This window comes from Dendrobates tinctorius, unplaced genomic scaffold, assembly GCF_039654945.1.
Source record: "Dendrobates tinctorius isolate UK_male_01 unplaced genomic scaffold, ASM3965494v1 ptg000001l, whole genome shotgun sequence".
In the NCBI taxonomy this organism is placed as follows: domain Eukaryota; kingdom Metazoa; phylum Chordata; class Amphibia; order Anura; family Dendrobatidae; genus Dendrobates; species Dendrobates tinctorius.
This window is the reverse complement of record NW_027361669.1, coordinates 11,106,812-11,117,508: the sequence shown is the minus strand read 5'-3', so window position 1 is coordinate 11,117,508 and position 10,697 is coordinate 11,106,812. Positions and strand designations below refer to the sequence as shown.

Genomic DNA, 10,697 nt, shown 5'->3' with positions numbered 1-10,697 from the left:
GGTGCTGTGCCCTCCGAAAGCCAAGCACCGGACATACGCTTGCAGCCTTCCCTGCCAATTGCTGCACGGCAATTTCCGCGTCACTCTGGGATTGCTGCGGTTTTGTTTCGGCTTTATGTGCTTATGGACTAGAGGCGTTGCTCCGAGTGCAGGCCAATGTGCAGAGGATTGCACTCATCTATTATGCCAGCAGGAGTGAGACACAGAATGTGAAGAGTCACATATTATACAGAACAGTACTGGCAGGAAATAAGACAAGGGAAGCAGAACTATAAATATGGGAGAGTGATAAACAGTGGTGACAATAAATATTGGGGCAGTTCATAGATAAGGAGTGTGAGATTTTAGGGGATGTGCACACGTTGCCGATTTCCTGCAAGTGATTTACAGTACCATGTTATTCTATTGTGAAAAAAACCCGCTGTGCACATGCTGTGGAAAAATCTACGCGGAAATGCAGCGGTTTATTTTCCGCAGCATGTCAATTCTTTGTGTGGATTCCGCAGCATTTCTACACCCATTCCATTATAGGAATCCGCAGGTGTAAAAACGCAGGCCAAATCCGCATAAAAAACGTGCGGATTTTGACCTGCGGATTCTGCCAAAAGATGCAGATTCCGCGCGGAAAATTCCACCCAGCAATCCACAACGTGTGCACATCCCCTTATTGTCCTGTGATTTTAGGTCTGATCCAGGGCTGTGAAGTCTCCAAGAGGTCTGAGGAGCACATTCCTTCATTGATGTAGCAAGACATAAATCCATGCGACACATTCATTCCAGCTCTGGCACAGGTCGTCATCATTTTGTAAACCATTAGTATCCAAAAAATAAAATGTGAATATTGCCTAACATTACAAAGATATCTTTCCTCTGGAAAATCTGCCATAGCCTGTCCCATCAGTGGTGACAGCAGCAGTCAGACCCTCAGAGAAACGCAGCTTCTGTATTTTTAACAATAAAAAAAACAAAAACATACAGCTGTTTCGGCTGTACGAGCTCCTTGGAAGTGCGGGTCTAGTCTACTGGTGAGGACTTCTCTGCAGATAGTTCCCCCAATAAACCGCAATGTGTGGACACAGCACGATACAGACCCAACTGCAGTTACCGTATTTTTCGGAGAAAAATAAGAAAAAAATATTTTTTTAATAAAATGGTGGTGCTTCTTATAATCCATGCATCTTATTGCTTACCCGGGGGTGGTGGCTGCGGTGGAGCGGTGTCCCAGGGTCGCTGCTGGAGGAGGAAGGAGTGGGGTGATTCTGCAGGTCACAGGCAGGGATGAGGGGGTGCTCTGATGTGCAGCTTGCTGGTGCGGGGGATCTCTGGCGGTTGCTGGCTGCTGCTGCAGGTGTCTCCGGCGGTGCTGCCTGGGGCTCTGCCGACATTTTACGACATGCCAGAGCCCCGATACTTCCACATTTCCCTGTGCGTGTGCAGTGGACTCCGATAATCTGTCCGCTGCCAGTGGCGGGGCATCCGCAGACGGTGTTCTCGGGACCAATATTTCAAGAGATGAGATTTCAGTGCTGAGATTTCATGTCTTGAGATCTTGGTCCCGAGAGCACCATCTGCGCATGCGCCACCCCCAGTGGCAGCCATATTCCCAGAGTCCACAGCACACACACAGGGAACCATGGAAGTACTGGGGCTCTGGCATGTCGCAAAATGTCGGCAGAGCCCTGGGCAGCGCCAGACACCCACGCAGCACCGCTAGGCACTCGAGACACCCGCAGCAGCGGCCAGCAACCACCGGGCACCCTCCCTCATCCCAGCCTTCGGCCTACACCCACAGTATCGGTAAGATGTACTCTTTGTAAGACGCACCCCCATTTTCCCAACTTTGGGGGAAAAAAGTGCATCTTACAAAGCGAAAAATATGGAACTCCACTAATGTCACACCGAGCTTTATCATTCTAGAGATGAAAATTCAACTCATAGCTGTCAAACTATTTTATTACATGTCAAATAGTTAGAACTAAAATATATAAATATACTGTATGCATACATACAAATGAATGATAATGAGTTTTAGAAATCAAAACAATGAATTAAGGCACATTAGAGATTAATGACAAAAAAAACCCAAAAAACATTTTGTACCAATGTCCCCTGTGCTTCAGCTGCAAAAATTGTATTGCGGTACTTAGCACAAAATTCATTTCTCATTGAATACACTATAGGACACGAGCGAGGGTAAAGGGAAGGTGACCTAGGTGGGCCCTGTGCCATAGAGAACACGTCCTAGGATGACCCAAAAAAAAAAAAAAAAAAACCACATAAAACAAACATAGAGAAGCATAACAGTACAGAGAGTATGTAAAGCAAATACGGTAAGGCTGTGTGCACACGCTGCGGATCTAGGTGCGGATTCATCCGCGCGGATTTTGTAAAATCCGCAGGTGAAACCGCAGGTCAAAAGACCTTCGGTTTTACCTGCAGATTGCTCTGCGGTTTTTCATCTCCTCAATGGAGGAGATGGCAAACCGCAGTGGAATCCGCAGAAAGAATTGACGTGTCAATTCTTTCTGAGGATTAAAAACCGCAGATAATCCGCGTGGAAAATTCCGCACCGTCTGCACTGCGGTTTTTGATTCCCATAGGGAATCATGGTACTGTACACCACAGCAAAATCCGCAGTGTGTGCACACAGCCTAAAGGTGAGAACTAAATGTTGGACAAAGGAAATGAAAAGGTGGTAGACCCCCACAGGACCCACCCTAGCAAGCCGTGGGAAGAGGGGAATTTCAGAGATCTTAGACTCATCTATTGGACATCGGAGGGGCGCTGGGTCACACCTATTTTGGCAGAACACGGATGGTGGAGGCACCAGCACTGCACTTGGTGGAGAGATGACAAATGAAGAATTGGCTTCCAAAGAGGTCACTACTGTGGAGGGCACGGTGAAAGAAGATGGAGGAAATTCACAACACCTAGAATGAAACAAAGACATTTTTTAAAGAAAATTCCTGCCTAAGGCTACTTTCACACATCAGGTTTTCGGCGTCAGGCGCGATCAGGCGTCGTGCTGGAGCGCCGGATCCGGCAAATATTTCGTAAAACCGGATGTGACGGATCAGTTTTTCTGCCGGATCCGTCTTGTTCTTGACAGACAAAACCGGATCCGTCTTATCCGGTTAATCCGGTTTTTGTTCCGTTTTTTGACGGATTACGCCGGATCCGGTTTTTAAAATTGACCCTTGTGGCCTTCCGAACGGGATTGGCTACTGGAAAACTATATATAGCGTGTTCCTACAGCCCTTCTTTGACAGGTTGTAGAGGAGAAAGTGCAGGTTGGAGAGAAGAGCAAGTTACTGGCGAAGATGGATGTTGTGATTGGAAATATTTTGAAGAATTTGGCGAATTTTACAGCGGAGGCGAATCGTTTGAGGGTGATTGTTCTGGAGAAGGAGAGAGCGAGACAGCAGCGCATCAGGCATCGTAGACGACGTTTGTGGATCCACCCCATCACAGCCAAGAGAATGACGCGTGGGGTCTACTCTACACTCTGCATGGACCTTAGACGAAACCCGGAGACATTTTTTGCATGTGTTCGGATGAAAATGGAGAATTTTGATTACTTGGTGGAGCGCATTGCACACCTCATAAGAAAAGCGGACACCTATTGCCGCTTCTCTGTTTCACCCGCAGAGCGCCTGATGGTGACTTTAAGGTAAGCCACATTTATTGGATATGCTCGCATCAGAGCACACTTTCACTGCAATCTTGTTGGTGGTAGTTTGTATCTCCAAGTGTTATAGGTGAGTTTTGGTATTTAATGCTCTGATTTTAAACTAATTGAGTTTCCGAACTGCTTGGGCGTTGTGGACGGGAAACATATCCGCATTGTAAAGCCAGCCGGATCGGGATCGGAATATTTCAATTACAAGAAATATTTTTCCATTGTCCTTCGCTGACGCGGAATACAAATTTATTGCGGTTGATATTGGGGCCTATGGCCGCTCCAATGACTCTCAAGTTTTCAAACTGTCTGCCATGGGGCGTAAACTGTATGGAAACACCTTCCAGTTTCCACCCCCTAGACCGCTGCCGCAAACATCTGGTCCACCTATGCCTTTTGTCTGTGTAGGGGATGAAGCCTTCCAGCTGTCAGAACACCTTTTGAAACCATACTCTAGCAGAGGATTGACAAGAACAAAATGCATTTTTAATTACCGCCTCACAAGAGCAAGAAGAATGGTTGAATGTACCTTTGGTATTCTGGCAGCCAAATGGCGAGTCCTATTGACTGCGATCAACCTCAAGACAGAAACTGTGGACGAGGTGATCAAAGCTTGCGTGGTACTCCACAATTTTGTTATCTGCAAGGAACCCATTTCCATTGAGGACACCTCTGAAGAAACCACCTTGCAAGATTACCATGACATTACCACTAGAAGTTCTGTGACGGTTTCAGTAATGAGGGACAATTTTGCACTATACTTTATGTCACCTCAAGGCAGAGTACACTGGCAGGATGACAGAGTGTGAAAGATTTGTGCCCTAACCAAACTTGTGTACCTTCTGTACCAACAGTATATACCTTTGCCAACCAAAGTTGGCTATCTTGTCATGGTCTTACTATTTTTACCTTTAGGCCACAGGTGTGTACCTGGTTGTGTTTTATGCAAAGTATTTCACCTTGTAACAAAAGTTGTGTACATTGTTAGGAAATCACCAACAATAAACACAACTTTTTAGGTGAAATACTTTGCTTCAAACACAACCAGGAACACAACTGTGGCAAAAAGCTAAAATTTACCCACAGTTATATACCTGGTTTTGAATACCTTTTTACCTTTGAAATACCCTGTATTTAACCTTTTTTTTAAACATAGTTCGCCGCAGAAAGAAATGACAGACAACCATTGTGAAACGATAATTTAACTTTTATTTAAAATATTTTTTTTTTGTAAAATGTTTTTAATGTGCAAAAAACTTTTTTAATAAAGGTTTTAAAAAGAATAGGCATTTTTACTAAAAAACACATTACAAATCTGTGTAGTGTGGGGTGGAAATACTGCTGGAGGGGCTGCGGGACACTTCGACACTGGGAGTGTGGAGAGAGGATTGGGATCGTGGTGGGGAAGGAACAGTTAGAGGTGAAGGTGTGGAAAAAGCTACAGAATGGGTGGACATGTGGGAGGCAGAAGAGGTGGTGGGCGGTGGAGTGGAGGGTTGGGCAGGGACTGTAGGAGCAGATGATGTTGATGGCAAGTTGTATGGGGAAGGAGTTTGGTAAGGGGCAGGTTGCTGGAAGTGGGGAGATGTCTGGTACTGGGGAGGTTGCTGGTACTGGGGAGGTTGCTAGTACTGGGGAGGTGGCTGGTATGTAATAGGAGGGGGAGGATGGAAAGTGGCTGGAGGGGGTGCAGATGTAATAGGAGGGGGAGGATGGAAAGTGGCTGGAGGGGGTGCAGGTGGAGGAACTACTGTGGTGGGAGGAGGAGGTTGGGAGGTAACGTGCTGGAGAGCACCGTGGCATGAATGCATTACATGCATCTGCTGGGTAGGAGAGAGCGTTTCCATGCGCTCCACAACAGACCTGAAAAAGGTGTGGTTTGGCAAAGATCTTGCTTCTGAATGCATGGTTTGCAGAAGTGTCTTCACCTCCAGAATGCTGGAGTTGATCTGCTGAAAGCCTGCGGAGATTTGCTCTGACAAGACTTTTAGACAGTTCTGGAAAGATGCATTCAGATGCAAGAACTCTTGCGCATAACTCTTTTCCTGACCCCTCTGCCGCTGCCGCCCAGTACCCGCAGGTGTACTAGAGGTGGCAGGGGCAGAAGGGTGGGGTAAAGGGAAAGCGATCTCCTCACCAGCAGCTTCATGTAATGTAGGCGGCCACGATGCTCCTGTGCTGGTGGATGGGACAGATGGGTCGAATGTGTGGGAAGGCTGTGAAGGTGCAGATGTACCGGGGCGGTCGAAGTGTCCCTCGGTGCCGGTCTCCTCAGGGATCGCCTCAGAAGGGTCCAACCGTGCAGGCTTCCGAGTGCTGCTCACTGTGCTGTGGAATAAAGAGAAAAAAAAACAATTAAAATAGTGACATGGTATGGCCCTGGCTGAAAAAAAAAAAGTTACATGTAAACATTTTTTTTCACATGTGCTGTGTAATATTTACCTTCTCGTGACCATTGTTTCCCGGAGGAACGACAGAGCTTGTGCGTACTTGTACTTGCTCCTGCGTCCTCCAGATCCACTCGGGGCCCGCATCTCTTTATTGAACTCCTTCTTGAAACGATCCCTCACAGACCGCCACCGCTTCACAATTCTGTCCCCTGAAACGAGAAAGGAGTGGTTAGTATACAACATCAGTGTTTCCCAAACTCCAGTCCTCATGGTCCCCAGGGGTCATGTTTTCAGGATTTCCATAGTAAATGGAAATCCTGAACACATGATCCGTGGGGACCACGAGGACTGGAGTTCGGGAAACACTGGTTTACATCAAGCAACCGGTACTGTATATACTTACGCTCTTTAATCTGGGCCCGAGCATCGAGGTCCTCCCAGCGGTCCACAAGGAGCGAACAGATTTCCTCCCAGAGTCGTCGGGTAACGATCAGGTCAGCGTGGCGGCGGTCAGCCATATTCCAGAGCGGCTCCCTTTCTCTGACGAGATCGATGAGGTGGTCCACATCGATTCCTCCATCCTCACCGTCAGAGTCGGGAGCACGCTGTGAAGGCTGTTAAAGAAAAAGACAAAAATAACATAATTAGCCTCCACAAAAGAAATGAAATAAAAAGTGCAAAAAAACAAAGCAAAAATATTTATACTTACACGCTGGTGACCGCCGCGTTGCTGTCGCCGACGACCCTGGGAGGCACTGCGAGGACCTCTTGACCGAGCACCAGATTGGGAAGACTAGAGAAGAAAACAAAAAATGTTATGTCTTTGGATGTAGGCATTTGTTTGCTGTGTGTGGTCTGCAGAACATTGTTTTCTATGTGTTGTGTGTAGTGTGATGTTGTGTTTCTGCGTTTGATGCAAAAAACTTACCAATTGTGAGCCCACTCCAGGTATCTGTCCACCCCTTCCTTCTTCTTCTGGGAGCTCCTCTTCATCTTGTGATTCCTGTTTTGAAATAAAAGGCAATGAATAGACATATATTACAGAGATGATGGATTTTGGAAATAAAAACTTACCGTCAAACGCTGACGATGCGAGGGAGGGCTCCCAGAAGATGATGTGCTGTCTTCCTGGTGGCCACACTCCATGCCTGTGGGTGGTGTTACTGCTGCTGCCAGTGCTGCCACTGTTGCTGCTGCTGCTGCATCTCTTGGGCGGCTGTTGAATAAAGAGAAACAAAGGGCCATGTCTTGATATTCCATGGCCCTAGTTTGGAGGAATGGGGGATTTGATAATTACCATCTCTCATCTGCTGCTGGACTCCCCTCCTGTTGTTCAGCATGATGCTCCATTTGGGGTGGTGGTGGTGCTGATGGTGCTGCTGCAGTGGTCTCCTGCCTTCTCCTGCGCCTGGTTCCTGTCTTGGGTGGCATGTTGGGTGTGGCTGAGGGTCCCACTGTCATGCTTTTATATATGTCTTGTGGGAAGAGCTACTGAGCATGCTCAGACCAAAAAAAACGGATCCGGCGCATTGCGGCGCTCATAGGCTTTCATTGTGTGAAAAAGCCGGACGCGCCGGATCCGGCTTTTTCGCCGGAGACAAAAAACGTTACAGTAGCCGTTTTTCCCAGACGCCGGATTGCGACACATTGCCGGATCCGCCGAAAACCGGATGAAACGCATGGCCATCCGGCGCGATCCAGCGCAAATGCAAGTCAATGGGGGGGAAACCGGATCCGGCATTGCATTTCGCCGGATCCGTTTTTTGTCAAAAGCGCCGGATCGCGCCTGACGGCGAAAACCTGATGTGTGAAAGAGGCCTTAGTTGTACAAAAAGACATAACCGCACCTCCCAATATTCACACCTTGATCTAATGCCCATCAGCTAAAATGTACAAACTGAACATGAGGTTATTACATTACATTCTGATCAGACTGTATGAAGCCCACTACCACATCACAGTGACCAAAACAGTGGGTCCCTAGCCTTAATGGTGCGGCGCCGTGGGAAAACCGTGGTTACAGCGGCAGCGCACCCGGCAGCACACTTCTTTCCCTAGGTACACCCCGAGCATGCAGTCCCATCCAACCTACACTCACTTCCCCAGGCAGATTCCCAGCATGCAGTCCCATGCAAGTAACATCACCCTCTTCTCCCCAGGCAGACCCCCCTCCAGCATACACATGCAGCCCCATGCAAGCAACATCACCTCCTCCCCAGGAAGACCCCCCCCTCCAGCATGCACGTGCAGCCCCATGGAAGCAACATCACCCCCTTCTCCCCAGGCAGACCCCCCTCCAGCATGCACATGCAGCCCCATACAAGCAACATCACCCCCTTCTCTCCAGGCAGACCCCCCCCTCCAGCATGCACATGCAGCCCCATGCAAGCAACATCACCCCCTTCTCCCCAGGCAGACCCCCCCTCCAGCATACACATGCAGCCCCATGCAAGCAGCATCATCCCCTTCTCCCCAGGCAGATCTCTCTCCAGCATGCACATCCAACCCCATGCAAGCAACATCACCCCCTTCTCCCCAGGCAGACCCCCCTCCAGCATGCACATGCAGCCCCATGCAAGCAACATCACCCCCTTCTCCCCAGGCAGACCCCCCCTCCAGCATGCACATGCAGCCCCATGCAAGCAACATCACCCCCTTCTCCCCAGGCAAACCCCCCTCCAGCATGCACATGCAGCCCCATGCAAGCAACATCACCCCCTTCTCCCAGGCAGACCCCCCTCCAGCATGCACATGCAGCCCCATGCAAGCAAAATCACCCCCTTCTCCCCAGGCAGACCCCCCCTCCAGCATGCACATGCAGCCCCATGCAAGCATCACCCCCTTCTCCCCAGGAAGACCCCCCTCCAGCATGCACATGCAGCCCCATGCAAGCAACATCACCCCCTTCTCCCCAGGCAGACCCCCCCTCCAGCATGCACATGCATCTCCATGCAAGCAACATCACCCCCTTCTCCCCAGGCAGACCCCCCTCCAGCATGCACATGCAGTCCCATGCAAGCAACATCACCCCCTTCTCCCCAGGCAGACCCCCCCTCCAGCATGCACATGCAGCCCCATGCAAGCAACATCAGCCCCTTCTCCCAAGGCAGACACCCCCCTCCAGCATACACAAGCAGCCCCATGCAAGCAGCATCATCCCCTTCTCCCCAGGCAGATCTCTCTCCAGCATGCACATCCAGCCCCATGCAAGCAACATCACCCCCTTCTGCCCAGGCAGACCCCCCTCCAGCATGCACATGCAGCCCCATGCAAGCAACATCACCCCCTTCTCCCCAGGCAGACCCCCCCTCCAGTATGCACATGCAGCCCCATGCAAGCAGCATCACCCCTTCTCCCCAGGAAGACCCCCCTCCAGCATACACATGCAGCCCCATGCAAGCATCATCATCCCCTTCTCCCCAGGAAGCCCCCCTCCAGCATGCACATGCAGCCCCATGCAAGCAGCATCATCCCCTTCTCCCCAGGCAGATCCCTCTCCAGCATACACATGCAGCCCCAAGCAAGCAACATCACCCCCTTCTCCCCAGGCAGACCCCCCCTCCAGTATGCACATGCAGCCCCATGCAAGCAGCATCACCCCTTCTCCCCAGGAAGACCCCCCCTCCAGCATACACATGCAGCCCCATGCAAGCATCATCATCCCCTTCTCCCCAGGAAGCCCCCCTCCAGTATGCACATGCAGCCCCATGCCAGCAGCATCATCCCCTTCTCCCCAGGAAGACCCCCCCTCCAGCATACACATGCAGCCCCATGCAAGCAGCATCACCCCTTCTCCCCAGGAAGACCCCCCCTCCAGCATACACATGCAGCCCCATGCAAGCATCATCATCCCCTTCTCCCCAGGCAGACCCCCCCTCCAGCATACACATGCAGCCCCATGCAAGCAGCATCATCCCCTTCTCCCCAGGCAGATCCCTCTCCAGCATGCACATGCAGCCCCATGCAAGCAACATCACCCCTTCTCCCCAGGCAGACCCCCCTCCAGTATGCACATGCAGCCCCATGCAAGCAGCATCACCCCTTCTCCCCAGAAAGACCCCCCCTCCAGCATACACATGCAGCCCCATGCAAGCAGCATCATCCCCTTCTCCCCAGGCAGACCCCCACTCCAGCATACACATGCAGCCCCATGCAAGCAGCATCACCCCTTCTCCCCAGAAAGACCCCCCCCTCCAGCATACACATGCAGCCCCATGCAAGCAGCATCATCCCCTTCTCCCCAGGCAGACCCCCACTCCAGCATACACATGCATCCCCATGCCAGCAGCATCATCCCCTTCTCCCCAGGCAGACCCCCCTCCAGCATGCACATGCAGCCCCATGCAAGCAACATCACCCCCTTCTCTCCAGGCAGACTCCCAGCTCGTGGATGAACATCCACTTACCTGATCTGTGACCCCAAAATACTCCAAATTCCGCCATGACATCCATAGCTTCCTTGTGTCTGCTCTACTCTATGGAGTTCTGGTCACATGGGCATGATGTCACCAGAGGTCCTTTAGCTGACTTGGATTTAGCCTCTACCGTGACGTCACGGGAGGGACAACGGGCTTCCGGGTCTCCGGCCCCGCCCCTTCCTGTGACATCACAGGTCACATGAGTATGAC

General features: G+C 50.6%; 2 protein-coding genes and 1 long non-coding RNA gene across 3 annotated transcripts; all 3 read right to left on the bottom strand.

Moving 5' to 3' along the window:
- Positions 1-1,935: 1,935 nt before the first annotated feature.
- LOC141080664 (uncharacterized) lies at positions 1,936-10,672 on the bottom strand. The gene is made up of 2 exons (XR_012228995.1): positions 10,476-10,672; positions 1,936-2,930 (listed from the first exon to the last, which is right to left on the bottom strand). It is a non-coding gene; the product is annotated as an uncharacterized lncRNA (long non-coding RNA).
- Positions 4,742-6,348, bottom strand: LOC141080474 (uncharacterized). The gene is made up of 2 exons (XM_073565741.1): positions 6,122-6,348; positions 4,742-6,007 (listed from the first exon to the last, which is right to left on the bottom strand). Exons 1-2 carry the CDS (start codon positions 6,337-6,339, stop codon positions 5,305-5,307), a joined length of 921 nt encoding a protein of 306 aa, XP_073421842.1. The 5' UTR covers positions 6,340-6,348; the 3' UTR covers positions 4,742-5,304.
- Positions 6,516-8,272, bottom strand: LOC141080543 (uncharacterized). The gene is made up of 4 exons (XM_073565854.1): positions 7,367-8,272; positions 7,144-7,285; positions 6,998-7,072; positions 6,516-6,862 (listed from the first exon to the last, which is right to left on the bottom strand). Exons 1-4 carry the CDS (start codon positions 7,528-7,530, stop codon positions 6,560-6,562), a joined length of 684 nt encoding a protein of 227 aa, XP_073421955.1. The 5' UTR covers positions 7,531-8,272; the 3' UTR covers positions 6,516-6,559.
- Positions 10,673-10,697: the final 25 nt, after the last annotated feature.

Excerpts from the sequence above, each read along its gene's own strand:
- LOC141080474 (XM_073565741.1), bottom strand. The coding sequence starts at position 6,339 with ATGAGGACTGGAGTTTGGGAAACACTGATGTTGTATACTAACCACTCC. Across the intron at positions 6,008-6,121 it reads GAAACAATGGTCACGAGAAG|CACAGTGAGCAGCACTCGGA; the intron begins GTAAATATTACA and ends TTTATTCCACAG.
- LOC141080543 (XM_073565854.1), bottom strand. The coding sequence starts at position 7,530 with ATGACAGTGGGACCCTCAGCCACACCCAACATGCCACCCAAGACAGGA. Across the intron at positions 7,286-7,366 it reads CCAGCAGCAGATGAGAGATG|CCGCCCAAGAGATGCAGCAG; the intron begins GTAATTATCAAA and ends TTTATTCAACAG. Across the intron at positions 6,863-6,997 it reads CTGGAGTGGGCTCACAATTG|TCTTCCCAATCTGGTGCTCG; the intron begins GTAAGTTTTTTG and ends TTTCTTCTCTAG.